We start from the raw sequence: 23,414 nt of genomic DNA on the forward strand, positions 1-23,414 counted from the left end.
GAGTTAGGGTTAGGTTTAGTACTAGGGTCAGGTTTAGGGTTAGAGTTAGGTTTAGTACTAGGGTCAGGTTTAGGGTTAGGAGTTAGGGTTAGGTTTAGGGTTAGGGAAAATAGAATTTTGAAAGGGAATCAATTGTGTCCCCCCACAAGGTTAGTTGAACAAATCGGTGTGTGTGCAGTGTATGTGTGTGTGTGTGTGTGTGTGTGTGTGTGTGTGTGTGTGTGTGTGTGTGTGTGTGTGTGTGTCATTATGTGTGTGTGTTTGTCTGTGTGTGTGTGTCTGTGTGTGTATGTGTGTGTTGTAGGCATGTGGATTGTGCTGCCCTACGGGTGTGTTGCTGTCGAGGTCGAGGCCAGGCATGCAGACCGTGCTTCTCCTGCTGCTATCTCACAGAGACTCGTTACTAAAGAGAACAGGATGCAGAGCATACAGCTGACTCTTAAACAGTTTGGCCTCTGTTAGTGCAGAGGTGTGTGCGTACCTGTCTGCTTGCATTTCTGTCTGTGTTCTGACCCTCTACTATCACAGTGTTCTGGTCCACTACTATCACAGTGTTCTGGCCCTCTACTATCACAGTGTTCTGGTCCACTACTATCACAGTGTTCTGGCCCTCTACTATCACAGTGTTCTGACCCTCTACTATCAGTGTTCTGACCCTCTACTATCACAGTGTTCTGGCCCTCTACCATCACAGTGTTCTGGTCCACTACTATCACAGTGTTCTGACCCTCTACTATCACAGTGTTCTGACCCTCTACTATCACAGTGTTCTGGTCCACTACTATCACAGTGTTCTGGCCCTCTACTATCACAGTGTTCTGACCCTCTACTATCAGTGTTCTGACCCTCTACTATCACAGTGTTCTGGCCCTCTACTATCACAGTGTTCTGGTCCACTACTATCACAGTGTTCTGACCCTCTACTATCACAGTGTTCTGACCCTCTACTATCACAGTGCTCTGGCCCACTACTATCACAGTGTTCTGACCCTCTACTATCACAGTGTTCTGACCCTCTACTATCACAGTGTTCTGGCCCTCTACTATCACAGTGTTCTGGCCCTCTACTATCACAGTGTTCTGGCCCTCTACTATCACAGTGTTCTGACCCTCTACTATCAGTGTTCTGGTCCACTACTATCACAGTGTTCTGGCCCTCTACTATCACAGTGTTCTGACCCTCTACTATCAGTGTTCTGACCCTCTACTATCACAGTGTTCTGGCCCTCTACTATCACAGTGTTCTGGCCCTCTACTATCACAGTGTTCTGGTCCACTACTATCACAGTGTTCTGACCCTCTACTATCACAGTGTTCTGGCCCTCTACTATCACAGTGTTCTGGCCCACTACTATCACAGTGTTCTGACCCTCTACTATCACAGTGTTCTGACCCTCTACTATCACAGTGTTCTGGCCCTCTACTATCACAGTGTTCTGGTCCACTACTATCACAGTGTTCTGACCCTCTACTATCACAGTGTTCTGACCCTCTACTATCACAGTGTTCTGGCCCTCTACTATCACAGTGTTCTGGCCCTCTACTATCACAGTGTTCTGGCCCTCTACTATCACAGTGTTCTGGCCCTCTACTATCACAGTGTTCTGACCCTCTATTATCACAGTGTTCTTTCTGGTCTACTGTCACGCCTGACTTCTTCGAAGGCACCAGTCAAGTGTGGCGGCTTTTCTCAGCTGTGTTCCCACCAGCCCCCCTAGCCCCGGGTGCCCTGCCCAGCCACGGGGGGTGGAAGCTGGGGTACGAGGTGGGTGGAGGGGGGCACTGACCACCTACTGGGCTCCATTGAAGTCTCACAGTCAGAGCTGTAGAGCTGTGGCCTTTTCTTTTGAGAAATGACCACAACTGCCCATTATTTTCCCCCATGCCTTTTTGTCCTACAAGGCCGTTCAGCGTGGCTAGTACAGCTCAGAGTAGCATTCAGATGGTACGTTACTTCAGACACGTTGGAACTTTTCAAGTAGTAATAGTGGTAGTAGGAAATCACATTTATCTGGCTTACAAAATAGTAGTAATACTGTGGTAGTACAGTAGTAGTACAGTAGTATCACAGTAGTAGTACAGTGGTAGTAGTACAGTAGTATCACAGTAGTAGTACAGTGGTAGTAGTACAGTAGTAGTAGCACAGTATTAGCACGGTAGTAGTACAGTAGCAGTAGTACAGTAGTAGTAGTAGTACAGTGGTAGTAGTACAGGAGTACAGTAGTAGTAGCACCAGTAGTAGTAGCACCAGTAGTAGTATTACAGTAGTAGTAGTACAGTAGTAGTAGTACAGTAGTAGTTGTAGTACAGTAGTAGCACAGTAGTAGTACTGTAGTAGTAGTACAGTAATAGTACAGTAGTAGTAGTACAGTAGTAGCACCAGTAGGAGTACAGTAGTAGTACAGTAGTAGTACAGTGGTAGTAGTACAGTAGTAGTAGTACAGTATTAGCCCCAGTATTAGCCCCAGTAGTAGCCCCAATAGTAGTACAGTATTATCCCCAGTAGTAGCCCCAGTATTAGCCCCAGTAGTTGCCCCAGTAGTATCCCCAGTAGTAGCCCCAGTAGTATCCCCAGTAGTAGCCCCAGTAGTAGCCCCAGTATTAGCCCCATTAGTATCACCAATAGTAGTACAGTAGTATCCCCAGTATTAGCCCCAGTAGTATCCCCAGTAGTATCCCCAGTAGTAGCCCCAGTATTAGCCCCAGTAGTAGCCCCAGTAGTATCCCCAGTAGTAGCCACAGTATTAGACCCAGTAGTTGTAGTGGTAGAATATACTACGAGAAAGGTTTTTAAGGCCGTTTTAAAGAAGCCCAGAGTCTGTGGTGCCTTCAGGTGGTCTGGGAGGGAATTCCAGAGGCTAGTGGAGGTTGAGCTGAAAGCCCGATCCCCAAAAGAGCGGAGGCGTGGAGGAGCAGGTTATTGCTTGACCTAAGGGTGCGGGTCGGGTTTTGGAGGGAGAGCAGTTCTTTGAGATAATTGCCATGAATACACTAGAAAGTCAGCAGGATGCTCAATACCTTCCATCCTTAGAAAACAAATCTGTTCTGTATGTCAAAGCAGTTGTCATTCCTCTGCTGAAATGTAGGCTATTCTCAGTTAGAGCAGGTCCACCGTGCCCATGGCTCAGTGAAACACCAGCGCCCTGTGGTGGTAATGGAAACAGGAATCTATCTCCCATCCCTCTCTCTCTCACCTGTCAGACAGACAGCGCCCTGACCTCCCGATTCACCTGTCTCTTACCTCTATCTCCCATCCCTCTCTCTCTCACCTGACAGACAGACAGACAGCGCCCTGAACTCCTCTGATTCACCTCTGTCTCTTCCCTCTATCCATTCCAAAGATGAAAGGATTGTCAGAGAGACAGACAGACGTCCTCTTCCCTCCCTCTCTGTGGCAGGTTGAAAAACAAACAGCCCTGAGGAGAAGAAGAGGGGCGGAGAGATAAACGAGAGAGACGGGTAAAGAGCAGGGGCTTTGGACATTCCCCACATGGCACTGTGATCCACAGGGAGTTGTGTATCCTATGGCCAGGGTTACTGTTGTTATACAGACCTCCAGCTGGAGAGAGAGAGAGAGAGAGAGAGAGAGAGAGAGAGAGAGAGAGAGAGAGAGAGAGAGATGACAATGACTCACTCATCTTATCCCCCTACTATAATTATCTGTATTTCTCAGCAGAGGAACCAAAGTGTTGGAGAGATCCCCTCAGAGCCTTTCGGGGAAGATAACCCACATGAACGTAGTGCTGGTGGTGACTCAGTCAGTGCTAAGCTGTGCAACATGTCTGAGACTGACTGGGTGAATGATGCTTGGGTCACTTTCATTAGGAACCAAACTGAAAAAAAACTGACTGAATCAGGGAGGGACAAATGCTCATTTTAAGTTGTGAAACGTTGTAAGGTTTTCCATTTCCCTAATGAACCCTGGACCATGTGTACTACTGTATGTGGATGATGTATCTATCACTCTGTCTTGAGTAAAATGCCTCTCTCTCTCTCCCCTCCCTCCCTCCCTCCCTCCCTCCCTCCCTCCCTCCCTCACTCACTCACTCACTCACTCGCCCTCTGCAGTAGAAGGCGTGGTGTGTGATGAACCTAGAGAGTGCGTGTGGTTACCAGGTCGGGGCGCGGGGCCCGCGGGAAGTGATGGAGCAGAAAGTCCAAGGTCAGCTGAACTTTGACTTCCAAAGGAGTTCTACGTCAGACGACGACTCTGGCTGTGCCCTGGAGGAGTACGCCTGGGTACCGCCTGGCCTCAGACCGGAACTGGTGAGACACCCCCAAATATACAAGACAACAGGGTCCCGTGTAGCTCAGTTGGTAGAGCATGGCGCTTGCAATGCCAGAGTTGTAGGTTCGATTTCCATGGGGGACCAGTACGGGGAAAAAGTACAAAAATGTATCTACTCAAGCCGCTCTGGATAAGAGCATCTGCTAAATGACAAGAAAGTACAAATGTAAAAACACCCTCTGTTCTAATATACTGTACAATATGCCCCTTAAATTCAAAACTATATGCCACTTAAACTGAACAAAAATATAAACGCAACATGTAAAGTGTTGGTCCCATGTTTACATGAGCTGAAATAAAAGATCCCAGAAATGTTACATAAGCACAAAAGCTTGTTTCTCTCAAATTTTTTGCACAAATTTGTTAACATCCTTGTTAGTGAGCATTTCTCCTTTACCAAGATAATCCATACATCTGGCAGTTGGGGCATTTCAAGAAGCTGATTAAACAGCATGATCATTACAGAGGTGCACCTTGTGCTGGGGACAATAAAAGGCCACTCTAAAATGTACGGTTTTGTCACACAACACAATGCCACAGATGTCTCAAGTTGAGGGAGTGTGCAATTGGCATGCTGACTGCAGGAATGTCCACCAGAGCTGTTGCCAAAGAATTTAATGTTATTTTCTCTACCATGAGCCACCTCCAACGTCGTTTTAGAGAATTTGGCAGTGCGTCCAACCGGCCTCACAACCGCAGACCATGCGTAACCACGCCAGCTCAGGACCTTCACATCCGGCTTTTTCACCTGCAGGATCGTCTGAGACCAGCCACCCGGACAGCTGATGAAACTGAAGAGTATTTCTGTCTGTAATAAAGCCCTTTTGTGGGGAAAAGCTCATTCTGACTGTCTGGGCCTGGCCCCCAAGTGGGTGGGCCCATGGCCACCCAGCCTGCACCCCTGCCAATTCATGTAAAATCCATAGATTAGGGACTAATATATTTATTTTAAATGACTGATTTCGTTATATGAACTGTAACTCAGTAAAATTGTTGAAATTGTTGCGTTTATATTTTTATTCAGTATATACAGCATATGTCACGTACATGTACTGTTGAAGTCAGAAGTTTACATACACTTAGGTTGGAGTCATTAAAACTCGTTTTTCAACCACTCCACAAATTTGTTGTTAACAAACTATAGTTTTGGCAAGTTGGTTAGGACATCTTCTTTATGCATGACACAAGTCATTTTTCCAACAATTGTTTACAAACAGATTATTTCACTTATAATTCACTGTATCACAATTCCAGTGGGTCAGAAGTTTACATACACTAAGTTCACCTTGCCTTTAAACAGCTTGGAAAATTCCAGAAAATGATGTCATGGCTTTAGAAGCTTCTGACTAATTGACCTCATTTGAGTCAATTGGAGGTGTACCTGTGGATGTATTTCAAGGCCTACCTTCAAACTCAGCACCTCTTTGCTTGACATCATGGGAAAATCAAAAGAAATCAGCCAAGACCTCAGAAAAGAATTGTAGACCTCCACAAGTCTGGTTCATCCTTGGGAGCAATTTCCAAATGCCTGAAGGTACCACGTTCATCTGTACAAACAATAGTATGCAAGTATAAACACCATGGGACCACGCAGCCGTCATACAGCTCAGGAAGGAGGCACGTTCTGTCTCCTAGAGATGAATGTACTTTGGTGCGAAAAATGCAAATCAATCCCAGAACAATAGCAAAGGACCTTGTGAAGATACTGGAGGAAACAGGTACAAAAGTATCTATATCCACAGAAAAATGAGTCCTATATCGACATAACCTGAAAGGCCGCTCAGCAAGGAAGAAGAAGCCACTGCTCCAAAACCGCCATAAAAAAGCTAGACTACAGTTTGCAACTGCACATGGGGACAATGATCGTAGTTTTTGGAGAAATGTCCTCTGGTCTGATGAAACAAAAATAGAACTGTTTGACCATAATGACCATCGTTATGTTTGGAGGAAAAAGGGGGACGCTTGCAAGCCGAATAACACCATCCCAACCGTGAAGCAGCATCATGTTGTGGGGGTGCTTTGCTGCAGGAGGGACTGGTGCACCTCACAAAATAGATGGCATCATGAGGGAGGAAAATTATGTTGATATATTGGCGCAACATCTCAAGACATCAGTCAGCAAGTTAAAGCTTGGTCGCAAATGGGTCTTCCAAATGGACAATGACCCCAAGCATACTTCCAAAGTTGTGGCAAAATGGCTTAAGGACAACAAAGTCAAGGTATTGGAGTGGCCATCACAAAGCCCTGACCGCATTCCTATAGAAAATTTGTGGGCAAAACTGAAAAAGCATGTGCGAGCAAAGAGGCCTACAAACCTGAATCAGTTACACCAGCTCTGTCAGGAGGAATGGGACAAAATTCACCCAATTTATTGTGGGAAGCTTGTGGAAGGCTACCTGAAATGTTTGACCGAAGTTAAACAATTTAAAGGCAATACTGCCAAATACTAATTGAGTGTATGTAAACTTCTGACCCACTGGGAATGTGATGAAAGAAGTAAAAGCTGAAATAAATCATTCTCTCTACTATTATTCTGACATTTCACATTCTTAAAATAAAGTGGTGATCCTAACTGGCCTAAAACAGGGATTTTTTACTAGGATTAAATGTCAGGAATTGAAAAACTGAGTTTAAATGTACTTAGCTAAGGTGTATGTAAACTTCTGACTTCAACTGTATATGCAATATAACCCACGACCTTGCCGTGTCTAGTGTCATGCTCTTACCAACTGAGCCACATTAGCCCATATAGAAGGACACATAAACACATTTGGCTCGTTTAGATAGGAGCTGAGAAACAATACAGTAGCTTCTCTGTCATTATTTTCCTCATCATAACTCCATTAGGCATATTGCTAGGCCTCCTCAGGTTATTGGGGTGGTGAGCAGTGCAGAGGGAGGGTTTGTCGTATGCTTGTCACCCTGAAACAGGACAAAGCTGCTTGTCTCTAACTGTCGCCGTGGCACTTTGACCCTTAGGGCCACTGGCCTGGCTACTACTTTGCCCCTTGGGGCAGTTGACCGCAACTGAATACTACTTTAGGAGGGAGGGTCATGACTGCTACCAGATAAAAAGGTGGGATGTTCTTGTCTCCTGTTTAGAGGGGGCTTCCTGCTGCTCGGCCCATCTCTGGGAATTGCAATTGACCCCCACAATCCTCAGTGTTGGGCTGTCGTAAATAATGCACATTTCATGCTGCTATTAATCCTACATCCACCTCCCTCGGTCAGGGCTAAAGAGCAGTAAGCTGACTGACCTCCTACCTCCAGGGCTGTGTGTTTCTCCACTGTAATGTGCACAACAGGGCCGTTCAACAGAATAGTGGCTGTAAAGGCATTACAGTTGACCCAGGCATTTACACACAAAAGGGGCTGTTTATTTGGATGCTTTAGAGCCTGGGTCTCTCTATATACACATCCTGTCTCAGTGTCTTTGGGGTGGTGCTTGACAAGTCTGCCTGTCTTACACAAAGGAGCCCTCCGCTATGCTCACTTTTCAGGTAGGGGCACACGCACGCAGCCCATTATCCAGGGACAGGCTTAGTTGGTATTATCATTTCTAATGTGCTGAATAATATTTATCTGGGACAGTGAAATAGATTAAGAGAAATCTGGGAAGTTGCTCTTCCGTTCGACAAGGAGCTAGGATCCGGTCAGGACTGGTTTTATATTCTCCATTAATAACATTTGAGTTTCATGTTGCTTCACAGTATAAACAACAGTTCAGGTTCATTTTACGTGTCGTAGGTGTAAGCATGGTGCTACCAAAGGATAAAATACACAATGTGTGTGTGTGTGTGTGTCTACCATCTGTCTTCTGCTCTGTGTGCTCCAGGTCCAGCTGTATTTCTCCTGTCTGCCTGAGGACAAGGTTCCTTACGTTAACAGTCCTGGAGAGAAGTTCAGAATCAAACAACTCCTCTATCAGCTGCCTCCACATGACAACGAGGTAAGGAAAAGGCCCCAAAAGAGTGTGGTTGTACGTGCATGGGGGTGTGTAGTTCATATAAACTGTTTGTGTATGTTTGTGTGTACAAAGCGTGGTGTGTGTGTGTGTGTGTGTGTGTGTGTGTGTGTGTGTCATAAAATGCATCCCAGCAGGCCCTCTCATTAAAGGCGTCTTAACAGGAAAGGTCTCACAGCAGGACAGCACCCATTTTCCCACCATCCATCCATCCAATCCATCCCATCCATCCATCCCATCCAGCCAATCCATCCATCCATCCATCCATCCCATCCATCCATCCATCCATCCCATCCATCCATCCCATCCATCCCATCCATCCATCCCATTCATCAATCCATCGATCCATCCAATCCATCCATCCATCCCGTTCAATCCATCAATCCATCCATCCCATCCATCCATCCCATCCCCTTTCCGAGACTCAATGTTGTTTGAAGATGTGTCCGACCCTTGTCCTTCCCTGCCTTGTAGTAAACCTCTGTTTAAGACCACCTTACCACCTACCAGGGTTGGGGTCAATTCCATTCCAATTCAGACTGGAAATAAATGGAAAGTCCAATCCTTACCAGTTACCATCACAGTCTTTAGTCCCTTGATCCCACACTGGGTCATAGACTGTCATGCCCTGGGTACAATAAGCCTTTTGACTATGATTGGATGATGTTTGCTGACAGCCCCCACCAGCAGGATTCCTGTCATAGCGGTAGTCTTTCTGGGGACAGGCCAGTGGGATAGGCGACGCTGCTGAAAGACGTCCTTTATATGTGCCACCACCACAGTGACATCACAGCCTGAGCCAGAGCTGCTTCTCTTTGTGGTTCTTCCCCTCGTGATTCCACTCTAAACACAGCCCCTGTAAAACGTCTGCTTTCCCTTGGTAACGGTTTGGGAGGGAGACATAAAAAAAAATGGTTGTCACTCTTTGCTTTGTGTTGTACAATTAAAGTCCACTTTGGACGATGTTTAACGAAGGCCTGTCTTTCTCCTTTCACTCCCTCCAGGGCCGCTACTGTCAGTCTCTCAGTGAGGAGGAGAAGAAGGAGCTCCACATGTTCAGTGTCCAGAGGAAGAAGGAGGCGCTGGGGAGGGGCTCTCTGAAACTCCTGCCCCGGGACCTGCTACACAGCGTCTGTGAGCATGTATGTCCCCTCTCGCACACCGCCACTCACCTCAGTTCCTAACAGGAACATTGTCACACCGCCACTCACCTCAGTTCCTAACAGGACCATTGTCACACCGCCACTCACCTCAGTTCCTAACAGGAACATTGTCACACCGTCACTCACCTCAGTTCCTAACAGGACCATTGTCACACCGTCACTCACCTCAGTTCCTAACAGGAACATTGTCACACCGTCACTCACCTCAGTTCCTAACAGGAACATTGCCACACCGCCACTCACCTCAGTTCCTAACAGGAACATTGTCACACCGCCACTCACCTCAGTTCCTAACAGGAACATTGTCACACCGTCACTCACCTCAGTTCCTAACAGGAACATTGTCACATCAGACACATAAACCAACGGGTAGATGGGTAATTTTTAAGGTAACATACACTACCGGTCAAAAGTTTTACAACACTTACTCATTCAAGGGTTTTTCTTTATTTTTACTATTTTCTACATTGTAGAATAATAGTGAAGATGTCAAAACTATGAAATAACACATATGGAATCATGTAGTAACCAAAAAAGTGTTTAACAAATCAAAATATATTTTATTCTTTAGTAGTACACATGATTCTTTAAAAAGCCACCATTTACCTTGATGACAGCTTTCCACACTGGCATTCTCTCAACCAGCTTCACCTGGAAGATGTACAATGTAGAAAATAAAGAAAAACCCTTGAATGAGTGGATGTTCCAAAACGTTTGACCGGTAATGTACGTAACAGTTTGTGAAGTTATAGAAAACTGTTGTAAGCCATATAACCCAAGTAAATGACTATTGAGAAGCGAAAAGCAGAACTATCTGTAGCCTGTGTGTGTGTAGACTCTAGAGGAGTCTGTTTCTCTTAGAACATCCTCTTCCTCTGTGTTGTATGTCAACCATGCTATGCAAGAGATCCCTAAACATACGGTGGTTTTGCAGCCATGCACACAGTCTGAAATCTAAAAAGCCTCGGAGTTGTTTGGAGTGTAGCTCCAGTGGGTTGACTGACTCTGTGCTCTGCTCGATCCTCAGTGTTTTATTTAGTCTACTTACAAATGGGTCCTGAGCAGCCCGGGGGATGACCATTAAGCTTGGTCAAAACACAGCTCTACTCTGCTCTGTAGTGTCTCTCCCTCTACTCTGTAATGAATCTCCCTCTGCTCTGCTCTGTAGTGTCTCTCCCTCTGCTCTGCTCTGTAGTGTCTCTCCCTCTGCTCTGCTCTGTAGTGTCTCTCCCTCTGCTCTGTAGTGTCTCTCCCTCTGCTCTGTAGTGTCTCTCCCTCTGCTCTGTAGTGTCTCTCCCTCTGCTCTGAGCTGTAGTGTCTCTCCCTCTGCTCTGCTCTGTAGTGTCTCTCCCTCTGCTCTGCTCTGTAGTGTCTCTCCCTCTGCTCTGCTCTGTAGTGTCTCTCCCTCTGCTCTTCTTTGTAGTGTCTCTCCCTCTGGCTCTGCTCTGTAGTGTCTCTCCCTCTGCTCTGCTCTGTAGTGTCTCTCCCTCTGCTCTGCTCTGTAGTGTCTCTCCCTCTGCTCTGCTCTGTAGTGTCTCTCCCTCTGCTCTGCTCTGTAGTGTCTCTCCCTCTGCTCTTCTTTGTAGTGTCTCTCCCTCTGCTCTGCTCTGTAGTGTCTCTCCCTCTGCTCTGCTCTGTAGTGTCTCTCCCTCTGCTCTGCTCTGTAGTGTCTCTCCCTCTTCTCTGCTCTGTAGTGTCTCTCCCTCTGCTCTGCTCTGTAGTGTCTCTCCCTCTGCTCTGCTCTGTACTGTCTCTCCCTCTGCTCTGCTCTGTACTGTGTCTCCCTCTGCTCTGCTCTGTAGTGTCTCTCCCTCTGCTCTGCTCTGTAGTGTCTCTCCCTCTGCTCTGCTCTGTAGTGTCTCTCCCTCTGCTCTGCTCTGTAGTGTCTCTCCCTCTGCTCTGCTCTGTAGTGTCTCTCCCTCTGCTCTGCTCTGTAGTGTCTCTCCCTCTGCTCTGCTCTGCTCTGTAGTGTCTCTCCCTCTACTCTGCTCTGTAGTGTCTCTCCCTCTGCTCTGCTCTGTACTGGCTCCACCTGCTGTAAACTGTGAATGTGATGTTGTTTGTAGGCCCAGCGTTAAAGCACGGCCTGTGTCCTCACATGACACACACAGAGAAACAGAGAGGAACAACCCGACTGCAGAGGGACCGTAGTCGACCACAGTTAGCCCCACGGTCAGAATTCCAATAATAACACCAGATGCCATGTTCTGAACTGTGCTGATGCGGTCCCTCACAGATGGAAGGGAGTTGGTCACATATCGCAACGCTCCTCCTCTCTCCAGTAGGGAATGGGGACAGGGGGACTTAGTGGCCATATGATACCCTAGTTAGTATCCAGGGCCGAGGCCATGCTGTAGGATTAGATAGGATAGCAACACACTCCAGACTGGAAGTTACATAACTAGGGCATTTGGCCATAATTGTTGACATGTTATCACTGAGCAGTCAACCACACAATTAACTAGTAATGGAATTCATGTTTTTTTTAAAGTCACAGTTAACATTTTAAAATTAAAATATGCCATTTTTACTGGTCATTTCAATTAAATGTATATACCCATTGATTCTTGAAGAACAATTACTTGCCTAATGAGCTTAATACAATAATACAGTATAAAATATCTAGTTTTAGAGTGAAACTCTGTTCTTTATGGATGTCCCTTGTGTGGATTTCATCACAGTGTGGGGAGAGCATCAACGGAGGGGAGATGACGGTTTTTGCCTCCAGAGCGGGTCCTGGGCTAGCCTGGCACCCAGCATGCTTTACGTGCTCCACGTGTAGTGAGCTGCTGGTTGACCTCATCTACTTCTACCAGGATGGGAAGATCCACTGTGGCCGACACCACGCAGAGCTGCTCAAGCCACGCTGCTCAGCCTGCGACGAGGTGAGTGTGAGTGTGTGTGTGGAGATGCACTGTGGCCGACGCCAGAGCGGAGTTGAGCGGTTGGAAATCACGCTCATTCCAATCGCTTCGCTAAAAACCGCCCTGTGCTCACAGGAATAAAAAAAACTGCCGCTACAAATTCGCTACATTCATTAAAATCACAATTTAACAGGGGTGGAAAAAGATCCTAATTATCTTACTTGAGTAAAAGTACAGAAACCTTAACAAAAATGACTCAAGTAAAAGTCACCCAGTAAAATACTTCTTGAGTAAAAGTCAAAGTATTTGGTTTTAAATATACTTAAGTATCAAAAGTAAATGCAATTGCAAAAATATACTTAACTATCAAAAGTAAAAGGTAGAAATCATTTCAAATTCCTTATACAGTGAGGGAAAAAAGTATTTGATCCCCTGGTGATTTTGTACCTTTGCCCACTAACAAAGAAATGATCAGTCTATAATTTTAATGGTAGGTTTATTTGAACAGTGAGAGACAGAATAACAAAGAAATCCAGAAAAACGCATGTCAAAAATGTTATAAAGAATAATGTTTCCACCTCCATGTTTGACGATGGGGATGGTGTTCTTGGGTTCATAGGCAGCATTCCTCCTCCTCCAAACACGGCGAGTTGAATTGATGCCAAAGAGCTCAATTTTGGTCTTATCTGACCACAATACTTTCACCCAACTGTCCTCTGAATCATTCAGATGTTCATTGGCAAACTTCAGACGGGCATGTATATGTGCTTTCTTGAGCAAGGGGACCTTGCGGGCGCTGCAGGATTTCAGTCCTTCACGGCGTTGTGTGTTACCAAATGTTTTCTTGGTCACTATGGTCCCAGCTGCCTTGAGATCATTGACAAGATCCTCCCGTGTAGTTCTGGGCTGATTCCTCACCGTTCTCATGATCATTGCAACTCCACGAGGTGAGATCTTGCATGGAGCCCCAGGACGAGGGAGATTGACAGTTCTTTTGTGTTTCTTCCATGTGCGAATAATCGCACCAACTGTTGTCACCTTCTCACCAAGCTGCTTGGCGATGGTCTTGTAGCCCATTCCAGCCTTGTGTAGGTCTACAATCTTGTCCCTGACATCCTTGGAGAGCTCTTTGGTCTTGGCCATGGTGGAGAGTTTGGAATCTGATTGATTGATTGCTTCTGTGGACAAGTGTCTTTTATACAGGTAACAAGCTGAGATTAGGAGCACTCCCTTTAAGAGTGTGCTCCTAATCTCAGCTCGTTACCTGTATAAAAGACACCTGGGAACCAGAAATCTTTCTGATTGAGAGGGGGTCAAATACTTATTTCCCCCATTAAAATGCAAATCAATTTATAACGTTTTTGACATGCGTTTTTCTGGATTTTTTGTTGTTATTCTGTCTCTCACTGTTCAAATATACCTACCATTAAAATTATAGACTGATCATTTCTTTGTCAGTGGGCAAACGTACAAAATCAGCAGGGGATCAAATACTTTTCCCCCCTCACTGTATAAACACTAAATAGGTCAGAATCCAGACAGGGAGCCTAAGAAGGAACGGAAATGAATTATTTAGGCTATATTATTTCAATTATTTCAGGGCTATAGCCTACAAAGAAATGCTTTCTGAAGCATTTACGAGTGTGACACAATAGGCTTGAAGGGACATAAAGTGCTCAGCATTTAAACATTTCTTTCTGTTAAATTATTATAGTCTATAAATTGAGCATATAGGCTGTGATTTACTTAGAATGAAATACAAATTAAACTAAAAATTCCTTATTTGGCTCAGTCTAATTCGAATTCATTTTTAGAAACACAAGTTTGTCCAGAGTCTGTGGCTTCAGGCTCATGCGATGGTGCCTGGAGAGCCGGCCAGCAGTGGAGAATATTCTCTCCAGACTTGCAGAGCCACTGGGGATGCTAAACATGCTTCGGCAAAATAACCCAATCAAAACAGAAAGCATCTTGACAGTTGGAATATACCAGGCCTATTGGGCCAAAATCAACGATGGCCTATTATATAGATAAAAGTTCCGTTCATTTTTGTTCTGTTAAGAGATCAAATTTTTAGTTTAGAATGATTTTGCTAAAATGACACTTAGTTATCTATCCACCTCATTCCTTTCTTTTAGCATGTGCACATAGTAAGTACACCATCATGCTTTCTGGAATATGTGTATTTTCAGATTACACTATGATTCTTTCGTTGTAGACACTACATCACTGCTCTCCCTCTCTTGGTCCTCATCTTTATAAATCACCTTGATTTAACACCTGTGTGTTTTATCAGTTTCTTTATGAAAATATATAGTGAACTTCATGACAGTAGCTAATGCAAGGGGCTATAGCAGCACACAAGTAGACTAGAAATGCATGCTGGGGCGGGCTGGCCTGAGCTCAAGTGGGCACAACTGGATCGAAATTGGAGCGAGTGAGAAAGCCGATGCTCCAGCCTTCGGGAATCTCGCTCCACAGTCCAGTCAAATTGGGCACAACTCCGCTCACATACTCTGGCCGACACATAAAACCACGCTGAGTCCGATTCAAACTCACCAACAGGCATATGTTCTCTGGAGGCACCAGCAATAATCACTAGAGCAAACCAAGTCACACACTTCTCATCTAACTCTGTTAATGTTTCCATCTTCAGGTGATCTTTTCTGACGAGTGTACGGAGGCAGAGGGGCGTCACTGGCACATGAAGCACTTCTCCTGTTTTGAATGTGAGATGGTGCTGGGGGGACAACGTTATATCATGAAGGAGGGTCGGCCATATTGCTGCGGCTGCTTTGAGTCTCTCTATGCCGAGTACTGCAAGGCCTGCGGGGAACACATTGGTAAGCCCTGACGATACGCATACAGACCACTGCTTCTGCCATTGTGAAAGAAATGGCAGAAACTAAACAGACAACCTAACAATTTACTATCAATGTTTTTTAGGCAGTGAGTGTGTTAGCAGGGCTCTATACAGTGACATTAACATTCCTTTACATTTTACTCACATATGTACCTAAATATTCTGCTGTGCAATCTGGATTTCTTTAATTTAGGAGATACAGTACACATTGCTTTAATACCTTAAATCTTTTTTATTGTTTGATTTACCTAAATGTCTTTGCGTGTGCCTATATCTCTCTCACCTTAGGCACACGTGCACCTTGTAAAAAAGGTCAGCGTAGCCCTGGTTAGTAATCCAATGCAGAATATCAAAACAAAATGTACCATGTCAATATTTCCAGCCAGTATGAATATGTTATATGACACATGCCTATGAGGAACTTGACAATGATTCAGGGAATCACACCACAAAAGTGTTTCTCAAAATACAAACAAATATTTCCTCACATCTGTGCTAACCAAAGTCTTTCTCCTTTCCCGTAGGTGTGGACCATGCCCAGATGACGTACGACGGTCTCCACTGGCACGCCACCAAGGGTTGTTTCTGCTGTGCCCAGTGTAAGAGCTCTCTGCTGGGCTGTCCCTTTCTGCCCAAGCAGGGCCGGATCTACTGCTCCAAGGCCTGCAGTCTGGGAGAGGACGTCCACGCCTCAGACTCCTCCGACTCCGCCTTCCAGTCGACACGCTCCCGTGAGTCTCGCCGCAGCGTACGCATGGGCAAGAGCAGCCGCTCGGCTGACCAGTGCCGCCAGTCGCTCCTCTTCTCACCCTCCGTCAACTACAAGTTCCCCGGGTTTACCGGTAACCCAGACACCGACACGCTCACCAACAAGCTGGCCCACCTGGGTTTAACCAACGAGGAGTGCTTCTGGAGGGGAGGGAGGACACCGAGGGCCCCGAGGACCGGGACGAGGAGGAGTGGGCTGAGCACGAGGACTACATGACCCAGCTGCTGCTCAAGTTCGGGGAGCACGGAGTCTTCAAGCAAGGTGAGGTGGTCGACTCCAGACCTCCAACCAATCTGTGGATGACCGAGGCTGAGGTCAAGATGAAACCGTGTGAGCCTCAGGGCTCTAGGGCTGAGACTGGAGGAGGAGGATGTGGAGGAGGGTCAGGCAGCCAGAGCCTGGCCAGTAAGAAGTACCAGACAGATATGTACTGGGCCCAGTCCCAGGACGGGCTGGGGGATTCGGCCTACGGTAGCCACCCTGGCCCGGCCAGCAGTAGGAAGCTCCAGGAGCTGGAGCATGGCGCTGTGAGCATCGGGGGTACCAGCTTCCAGAGGGAGGAGAAGCAGTGGTATGACAACTCTCTGGAGTGCATCACAGACAAGGTGAAACAGACAGATCAGAGTGTCAGGGACTCCATGGACTCACTGGCACTGTCCAACATCACGGGTAAGACATGTTACATCTCTATTAAAATAGCCTTTTAGTCCAGTACTAGGCTTGATCTGTCCTGGAAACCGGCCCTGAGAAATGTCCAGGTCTTGATCTGATTTGCATCCTAATGTTCAATGTTCTGTGATGGCAGAATGTTCTTTGAAACAGCACTGTGGTGAAAAGACAACTTGTACAAATACATGTCATTATCTCTCTCTCTCTGCCGCTCTTCTTCCAGGTGCCTCTGTAGATGGCGACAGTAAAGAGAGATCTCTGGTCTACTCCTTACAGAACTTCCAGGAACTCGAGGCTGAGAGAGACTGTGAGAACACAAGCAACATGGGAACTCTCAACTCCTCCATGTTACACCGCAGTGCCAATTCCCTGAAGAGCCTTACGTCTGAGCTGGAGCAGGAGGAGAGCGTACCAGAGGAAGAGGAGAAGGCCCCTCTTCCCTCTCCCCCCAAGCCTCCTCATGTCCCGGCGTTGAGACGGACTCGATCCCAGTCTCGACCCCAACAGGTGAAGTTCTCCCCAGACGTCGTGGACAACAGTCGCTATGGTGACCTGCAGGTGCGCCAGCCCCCGATGAGCGAGCGGACGCGGCGGCGAGCATACCACTTCGAGGAGCAGGACCAGGAGCTTGGTGACTCGGGTTCCGGCCGCTATCACCACCACCACAGGAGACGCCGCAGCCGCAAGTCACGCTCCGACAACGCTCTCCACCTGGTGCCCAAGGAGAGGGCCAATCGCATATACTTCAGAGAGGACCACAGAGGCCATGGGGGACATGGCTTCAGCTCAAAGGGGCCTCAGCAGCTGGCCTTCCTGCCCAACCAGCAGGGGTATGGCCAGTCCCAGCATCCCCACCGCCATCCCCACCAAGCCACCTCAGACTACAGACTCCAGCAAGGCCCAGCCATGGAGAGGTTCATGGGGTTGTGTGGGGACAGGGACGAGGATGACTGGTGCTCCACCTGCTCCTCTTCTTCCTCCGAGTCTGAGGAGGAAGGCTTTTTCCTGGGCCAGCCCATCCCCCAGACACACAGACACTACTATGATGGCCTGCCCAGCCCCAGCCACGTGGCAGGCCTGCCCTCCCTGCCATACGGAGCAGTCCCACGGACTATGTCCAAAAAGAAGAAGGGGCACAAGGGGAAGAACTGTATCATTTCATAAGACTGGATGTTTTACGGTCCCCTGTTGGTCTACTTTTAAATGATACTCTGTCTGCAACCCCCTTCTGAATCTCTTGTTGTTGCCACTATTGTGAATACAGAAATGGCCTGCTTGTTAAAACTGTCTTGCCAACTGGATGTAGTACATGTTAACATGGCACTGATCCTATTATTGAAATGCATTACAAAAAAACAGACAGAGTTGAATAAACACATTTCAAAGCTGTCATCATAATTGCATTAGAAAAACAATTATGCAAATAACTCTGAACAAATATATTTATAAAAACACCATTTAGAGACTAACGGAAATTACTATTTAACAGTGCAGATAATGTATATATTGTAAAGTCTATTTTTTTTTTTTATAACCCTGAGTCAAATGTTTTTGTAGTGGAATGGCATTGAAAGACAAAACTGATAACAGTTATCAAAGAACCTTCTCTTTTCTTAACCAGGGTTTGAATTAAATATATGATATGCTGCCAGCAAAGGTATTCAGAGTGCAGTTTGACCCTGGGCCTGGTTTCCCAAAAGCTATTTCCTGGTTGCTAAAATTCAAATAGTTCCCCTAATTTCAGTTTGTGTGACAAAACAAGCAAGTATAGTACCATTTGGGGGGGCATGTTGCCTAGTGGTTAGAGTGTTGGGCCAGTAACCAAAAGGTTGCTGGATCAAAACCCTGAGCTGACAAGGTAAAAATCTGTCGTTCTGCCCCTGAACAAGTCAGTTAACCCACTGTTACCCAGTAGGCCATCATTGTAAATAAGAATTTGTTCTTAACTGACATGCCTACTTAAATAAAGGATAAATAATAAAAACATCTAAACCGTTGTGAAATATATTTTCTGTACTAAACAAAGACACAAAAACAAAAATTAAGAATGGGAAGCATAGAAATAGCTCACATAGAACAGATCTACCACCTCTTAGACTTGCTTTCAATGAGAATGACAGATCTATAACTCACATTTCTGTGAATTTGGTCGGGTCACCCAAAATAAGTGACATATTCCAGCTTTTAGGCCCAGTTCACCGTTAGAACCTTCGTAGGCGCATCGTTAAATCTCCAAGCTCTTTCTCAAAACCATCTTTAACGTTGCACTTGAAAACGCTCTTAAGCTAACATGCTGACCACACCGCTCGCGTCGCAAAATAAAATGTAAACATACATGTTATTCAATCATTGAATCTGCATTGCCAAGCGCTAAAATAGAAGTCAGTTCTATTTGTGACGCTGAACACAGTGCAAGTCCTGCCTCTCCCATCTTCTCATTGGTTTATAGAAGCATATACCCACGTGCCATCTCCTCATTGGTTATATCCACGTGGGTGATTGAAAGATGAACCGAGGTCGGTCGGGCGTGGTAATACACCTTATTATGAAAGTTAGTTGCCAATCGCCATATAAAGACCAAAGAAGAAAAAGCCTGGAAGGAGGAGAGATGACTAGAAACGATTCGGTTGGCCGTTTTATGTGTGGATTAATTGTCGGAGCAGAGGACCTTGTGCATTTCAGGTAAAATAACCAAATGTTTATATCCCAGGACAAATTAGCTAGCAACAGCAAACTAGCTAGCTAAATTGCCATAAATGTTCATGCTTTTCAACCTGTCCCCAAATGTATATAATTGGTTCAGCTTGTTTTGATATTTCAACCTGCGTGTCGTGATCGCGTTTGGTGTGGTGGGGACAAAATACATTTTCGCACGATGGCGTGCGCGAGCCCGGTTTGGGGATGGCGAGCGCGGTTTGGGTACGGTGTTACGCCTGCTTCAGACCACTTGTAGAACAGCTAAGTGCATCAGCTGCTTTTTTGCCCTCCCGCGTCGTCACTTTATACACAGAAGATAAACATAAACCATTTGATTCTATCAGACCACCGATAACATCAGATCAAAGTTGACGACAAATACAATGTTGCCTAAGGTCTTTCCAATTGATACAATCGACATATAAAAACATTAAAATAAAAACCAGGATGACTGCATTAAAATATAAACAGTAGACTATAGGCATTTTTCAATCATATTTAAATACATTTCATGTTCGGTCAATTGAGTTCCAATTTGCTATTTGTACGCTACAGTCTAATTTGTCTCAATACATTTCATGATGTCAAATCAAATGTGTAGCCTAACATGGTGTGCCAAATCGGTGATAATGCATTTCTATTGGGTAAGCACCACATCAACATTTGCAGCCATAGGTGGTAATCACACTCTAGGAGCTGATCCGTCGTAAGTATTGTGAAATAATTCTAATGTTAAGGTAAGATTTGAATATAGAGAGCTGATCCGAGAGCAGCGTTCCTTTCTTTCGATCCCATCAGTATCAACACATACTCCCATCGATGCACTAAGTGACCGTTCTCTCTGCGTGGCGTTTTGGGAAACGCATGTTACATCTTCAACCGTTGTAGGAAAGATGCATTGTTAAAAAAACACTTGTAAACCTAAATGTCATCGCTATCGGGAGACCGGGCACAGGATATTTCCACATGTGCTTTTTAATGCAGTTACAGCCCTGACAGGGCTTTCACATGTACTATATAGGGCCTGGTTGGGTTTAATATTTTATTTATGGGTCATATTGTATTGTAAACAGATCAGTCATCTGTATAAATGTAAAAACTGGAATATAAAAGGCTAAGATTGATGCAAATAATAATTGTAATAAAAAAATATATTACAAACGTAATGAGAATGTGATTTTATTCCATCCCAAAAAGCTGGTACAGAACTAGTACTGTATAAAGAAGGATTAGTGTAGAGCACCAGTTGTTATATCAATTTTATTACCAAATAGAAATAACTTCAGAACATATGACAGTAAATACACAAAAATATGCAAACTCTATGATTAGGTTGTTTACTGCTTGGTCAGAAAGCCAGTAGTAGTAGTGGATGACAGAGTAAAGAAATGACAGCTGGGCATTTAGAGTAACGACAGCAGAATTCTCTTTCCAAGTCTGAAATCTAGAACAGCATTGAAACAAGCCAATAAAATTAGAATGCGTCGTTTTTTTTTTACATATTTTCTTCTATGACCTCCCCAAAGCAGTGGCGACCAACTGGTCTATCTCAAAGGCATTTCTTGTCAATCCCAAACATTTATGTAAAAAAAAAAAAGAAGAAAAAAAAAACCGCCCTGTGCTCACAGGAATAAAAAAAACTGCCGCTACAAATTCGCTACATTCATTAAAATCACAATTTAACAGGGGTGGAAAAAGATCCTAATTATCTTACTTGAGTAAAAGTACAGAAACCTTAACAAAAATGACTCAAGTAAAAGTCACCCAGTAAAATACTTCTTGAGTAAAAGTCAAAGTATTTGGTTTTAAATATACTTAAGTATCAAAAGTAAATGCAATTGCAAAAATATACTTAACTATCAAAAGTAAAAGGTAGAAATCATTTCAAATTCCTTATACAGTGAGGGAAAAAAGTATTTGATCCCCTGGTGATTTTGTACCTTTGCCCACTAACAAAGAAATGATCAGTCTATAATTTTAATGGTAGGTTTATTTGAACAGTGAGAGACAGAATAACAAAGAAATCCAGAAAAACGCATGTCAAAAATGTTATAAAGAATAATGTTTCCACCTCCATGTTTGACGATGGGGATGGTGTTCTTGGGTTCATAGGCAGCATTCCTCCTCCTCCAAACACGGCGAGTTGAATTGATGCCAAAGAGCTCAATTTTGGTCTTATCTGACCACAATACTTTCACCCAACTGTCCTCTGAATCATTCAGATGTTCATTGGCAAACTTCAGACGGGCATGTATATGTGCTTTCTTGAGCAAGGGGACCTTGCGGGCGCTGCAGGATTTCAGTCCTTCACGGCGTTGTGTGTTACCAAATGTTTTCTTGGTCACTATGGTCCCAGCTGCCTTGAGATCATTGACAAGATCCTCCCGTGTAGTTCTGGGCTGATTCCTCACCGTTCTCATGATCATTGCAACTCCACGAGGTGAGATCTTGCATGGAGCCCCAGGACGAGGGAGATTGACAGTTCTTTTGTGTTTCTTCCATGTGCGAATAATCGCACCAACTGTTGTCACCTTCTCACCAAGCTGCTTGGCGATGGTCTTGTAGCCCATTCCAGCCTTGTGTAGGTCTACAATCTTGTCCCTGACATCCTTGGAGAGCTCTTTGGTCTTGGCCATGGTGGAGAGTTTGGAATCTGATTGATTGATTGCTTCTGTGGACAAGTGTCTTTTATACAGGTAACAAGCTGAGATTAGGAGCACTCCCTTTAAGAGTGTGCTCCTAATCTCAGCTCGTTACCTGTATAAAAGACACCTGGGAACCAGAAATCTTTCTGATTGAGAGGGGGTCAAATACTTATTTCCCCCATTAAAATGCAAATCAATTTATAACGTTTTTGACATACGTTTTTCTGGATTTTTTTGTTGTTATTCTGTCTCTCACTGTTCAAATATACCTACCATTAAAATTATAGACTGATCATTTCTTTGTCAGTGGGCAAACGTACAAAATCAGCAGGGGATCAAATACTTTTCCCCCTCACTGTATAAACACTAAATAGGTCAGAATCCAGACAGGGAGCCTAAGAAGGAACGGAAATGAATTATTTAGGCTATATTATTTCAATTATTTCAGGGCTATAGCCTACAAAGAAATGCTTTCTGAAGCATTTACGAGTGTGACACAATAGGCTTGAAGGGACATAAAGTGCTCAGCATTTAAACATTTCTTTCTGTTAAATTATTATAGTCTATAAATTGAGCATATAGGCTGTGATTTACTTAGAATGAAATACAAATTAAACTAAAAATTCCTTATTTGGCTCAGTCTAATTCGAATTCATTTTTAGAAACACAAGTTTGTCCAGAGTCTGTGGCTTCAGGCTCATGCGATGGTGCCTGGAGAGCCGGCCAGCAGTGGAGAATATTCTCTCCAGACTTGCAGAGCCACTGGGGATGCTAAACATGCTTCGGCAAAATAACCCAATCAAAACAGAAAGCATCTTGACAGTTGGAATATACCAGGCCTATTGGGCCAAAATCAACGATGGCCTATTATATAGATAAAAGTTCCGTTCATTTTTGTTCTGTTAAGAGATCAAATTTTTAGTTTAGAATGATTTTGCTAAAATGACACTTAGTTATCTATCCACCTCATTCCTTTCTTTTAGCATGTGCACATAGTAAGTACACCATCATGCTTTCTGGAATATGTGTATTTTCAGATTACACTATGATTCTTTCGTTGTAGACACTACATCACTGCTCTCCCTCTCTTGGTCCTCATCTTTATAAATCACCTTGATTTAACACCTGTGTGTTTTATCAGTTTCTTTATGAAAATATATAGTGAACTTCATGACAGTAGCTAATGCAAGGGGCTATAGCAGCACACAAGTAGACTAGAAATGCATGCTGGGGCGGGCTGGCCTGAGCTCAAGTGGGCACAACTGGATCGAAATTGGAGCGAGTGAGAAAGCCGATGCTCCAGCCTTCGGGAATCTCGCTCCACAGTCCAGTCAAATTGGGCACAACTCCGCTCACATACTCTGGCCGACACATAAAACCACGCTGAGTCCGATTCAAACTCACCAACAGGCATATGTTCTCTGGAGGCACCAGCAATAATCACTAGAGCAAACCAAGTCACACACTTCTCATCTAACTCTGTTAATGTTTCCAT

The 23,414-nt window shown here is 44.8% G+C and overlaps 1 protein-coding gene across 1 annotated transcript in view; it reads left to right on the plus strand.

The window, feature by feature from the left end:
* Positions 1 to 17,927, plus strand: part of LOC106561627 (prickle-like protein 1) — a 66,773-nt gene extending 48,846 nt beyond the window's left edge. The window contains 8 exon segments of the mRNA XM_045688465.1: positions 4,069 to 4,266; positions 8,124 to 8,237; positions 9,257 to 9,394; positions 12,097 to 12,300; positions 14,933 to 15,119; positions 15,664 to 16,050; positions 16,053 to 16,577; positions 16,801 to 17,927. Coding sequence (XP_045544421.1) covers positions 4,087 to 4,266; positions 8,124 to 8,237; positions 9,257 to 9,394; positions 12,097 to 12,300; positions 14,933 to 15,119; positions 15,664 to 16,050; positions 16,053 to 16,577; positions 16,801 to 17,741 — 2,676 coding nt within the window. The 5' untranslated portion in view covers positions 4,069 to 4,086 and the 3' untranslated portion in view covers positions 17,742 to 17,927.
* The last annotated feature ends 5,487 nt before the right edge of the window (positions 17,928 to 23,414 follow it).

The sequence above is a fragment of the Salmo salar genome, chromosome ssa10 (assembly GCF_905237065.1).
Source record: "Salmo salar chromosome ssa10, Ssal_v3.1, whole genome shotgun sequence".
Lineage (NCBI taxonomy): Eukaryota > Metazoa > Chordata > Actinopteri > Salmoniformes > Salmonidae > Salmo > Salmo salar.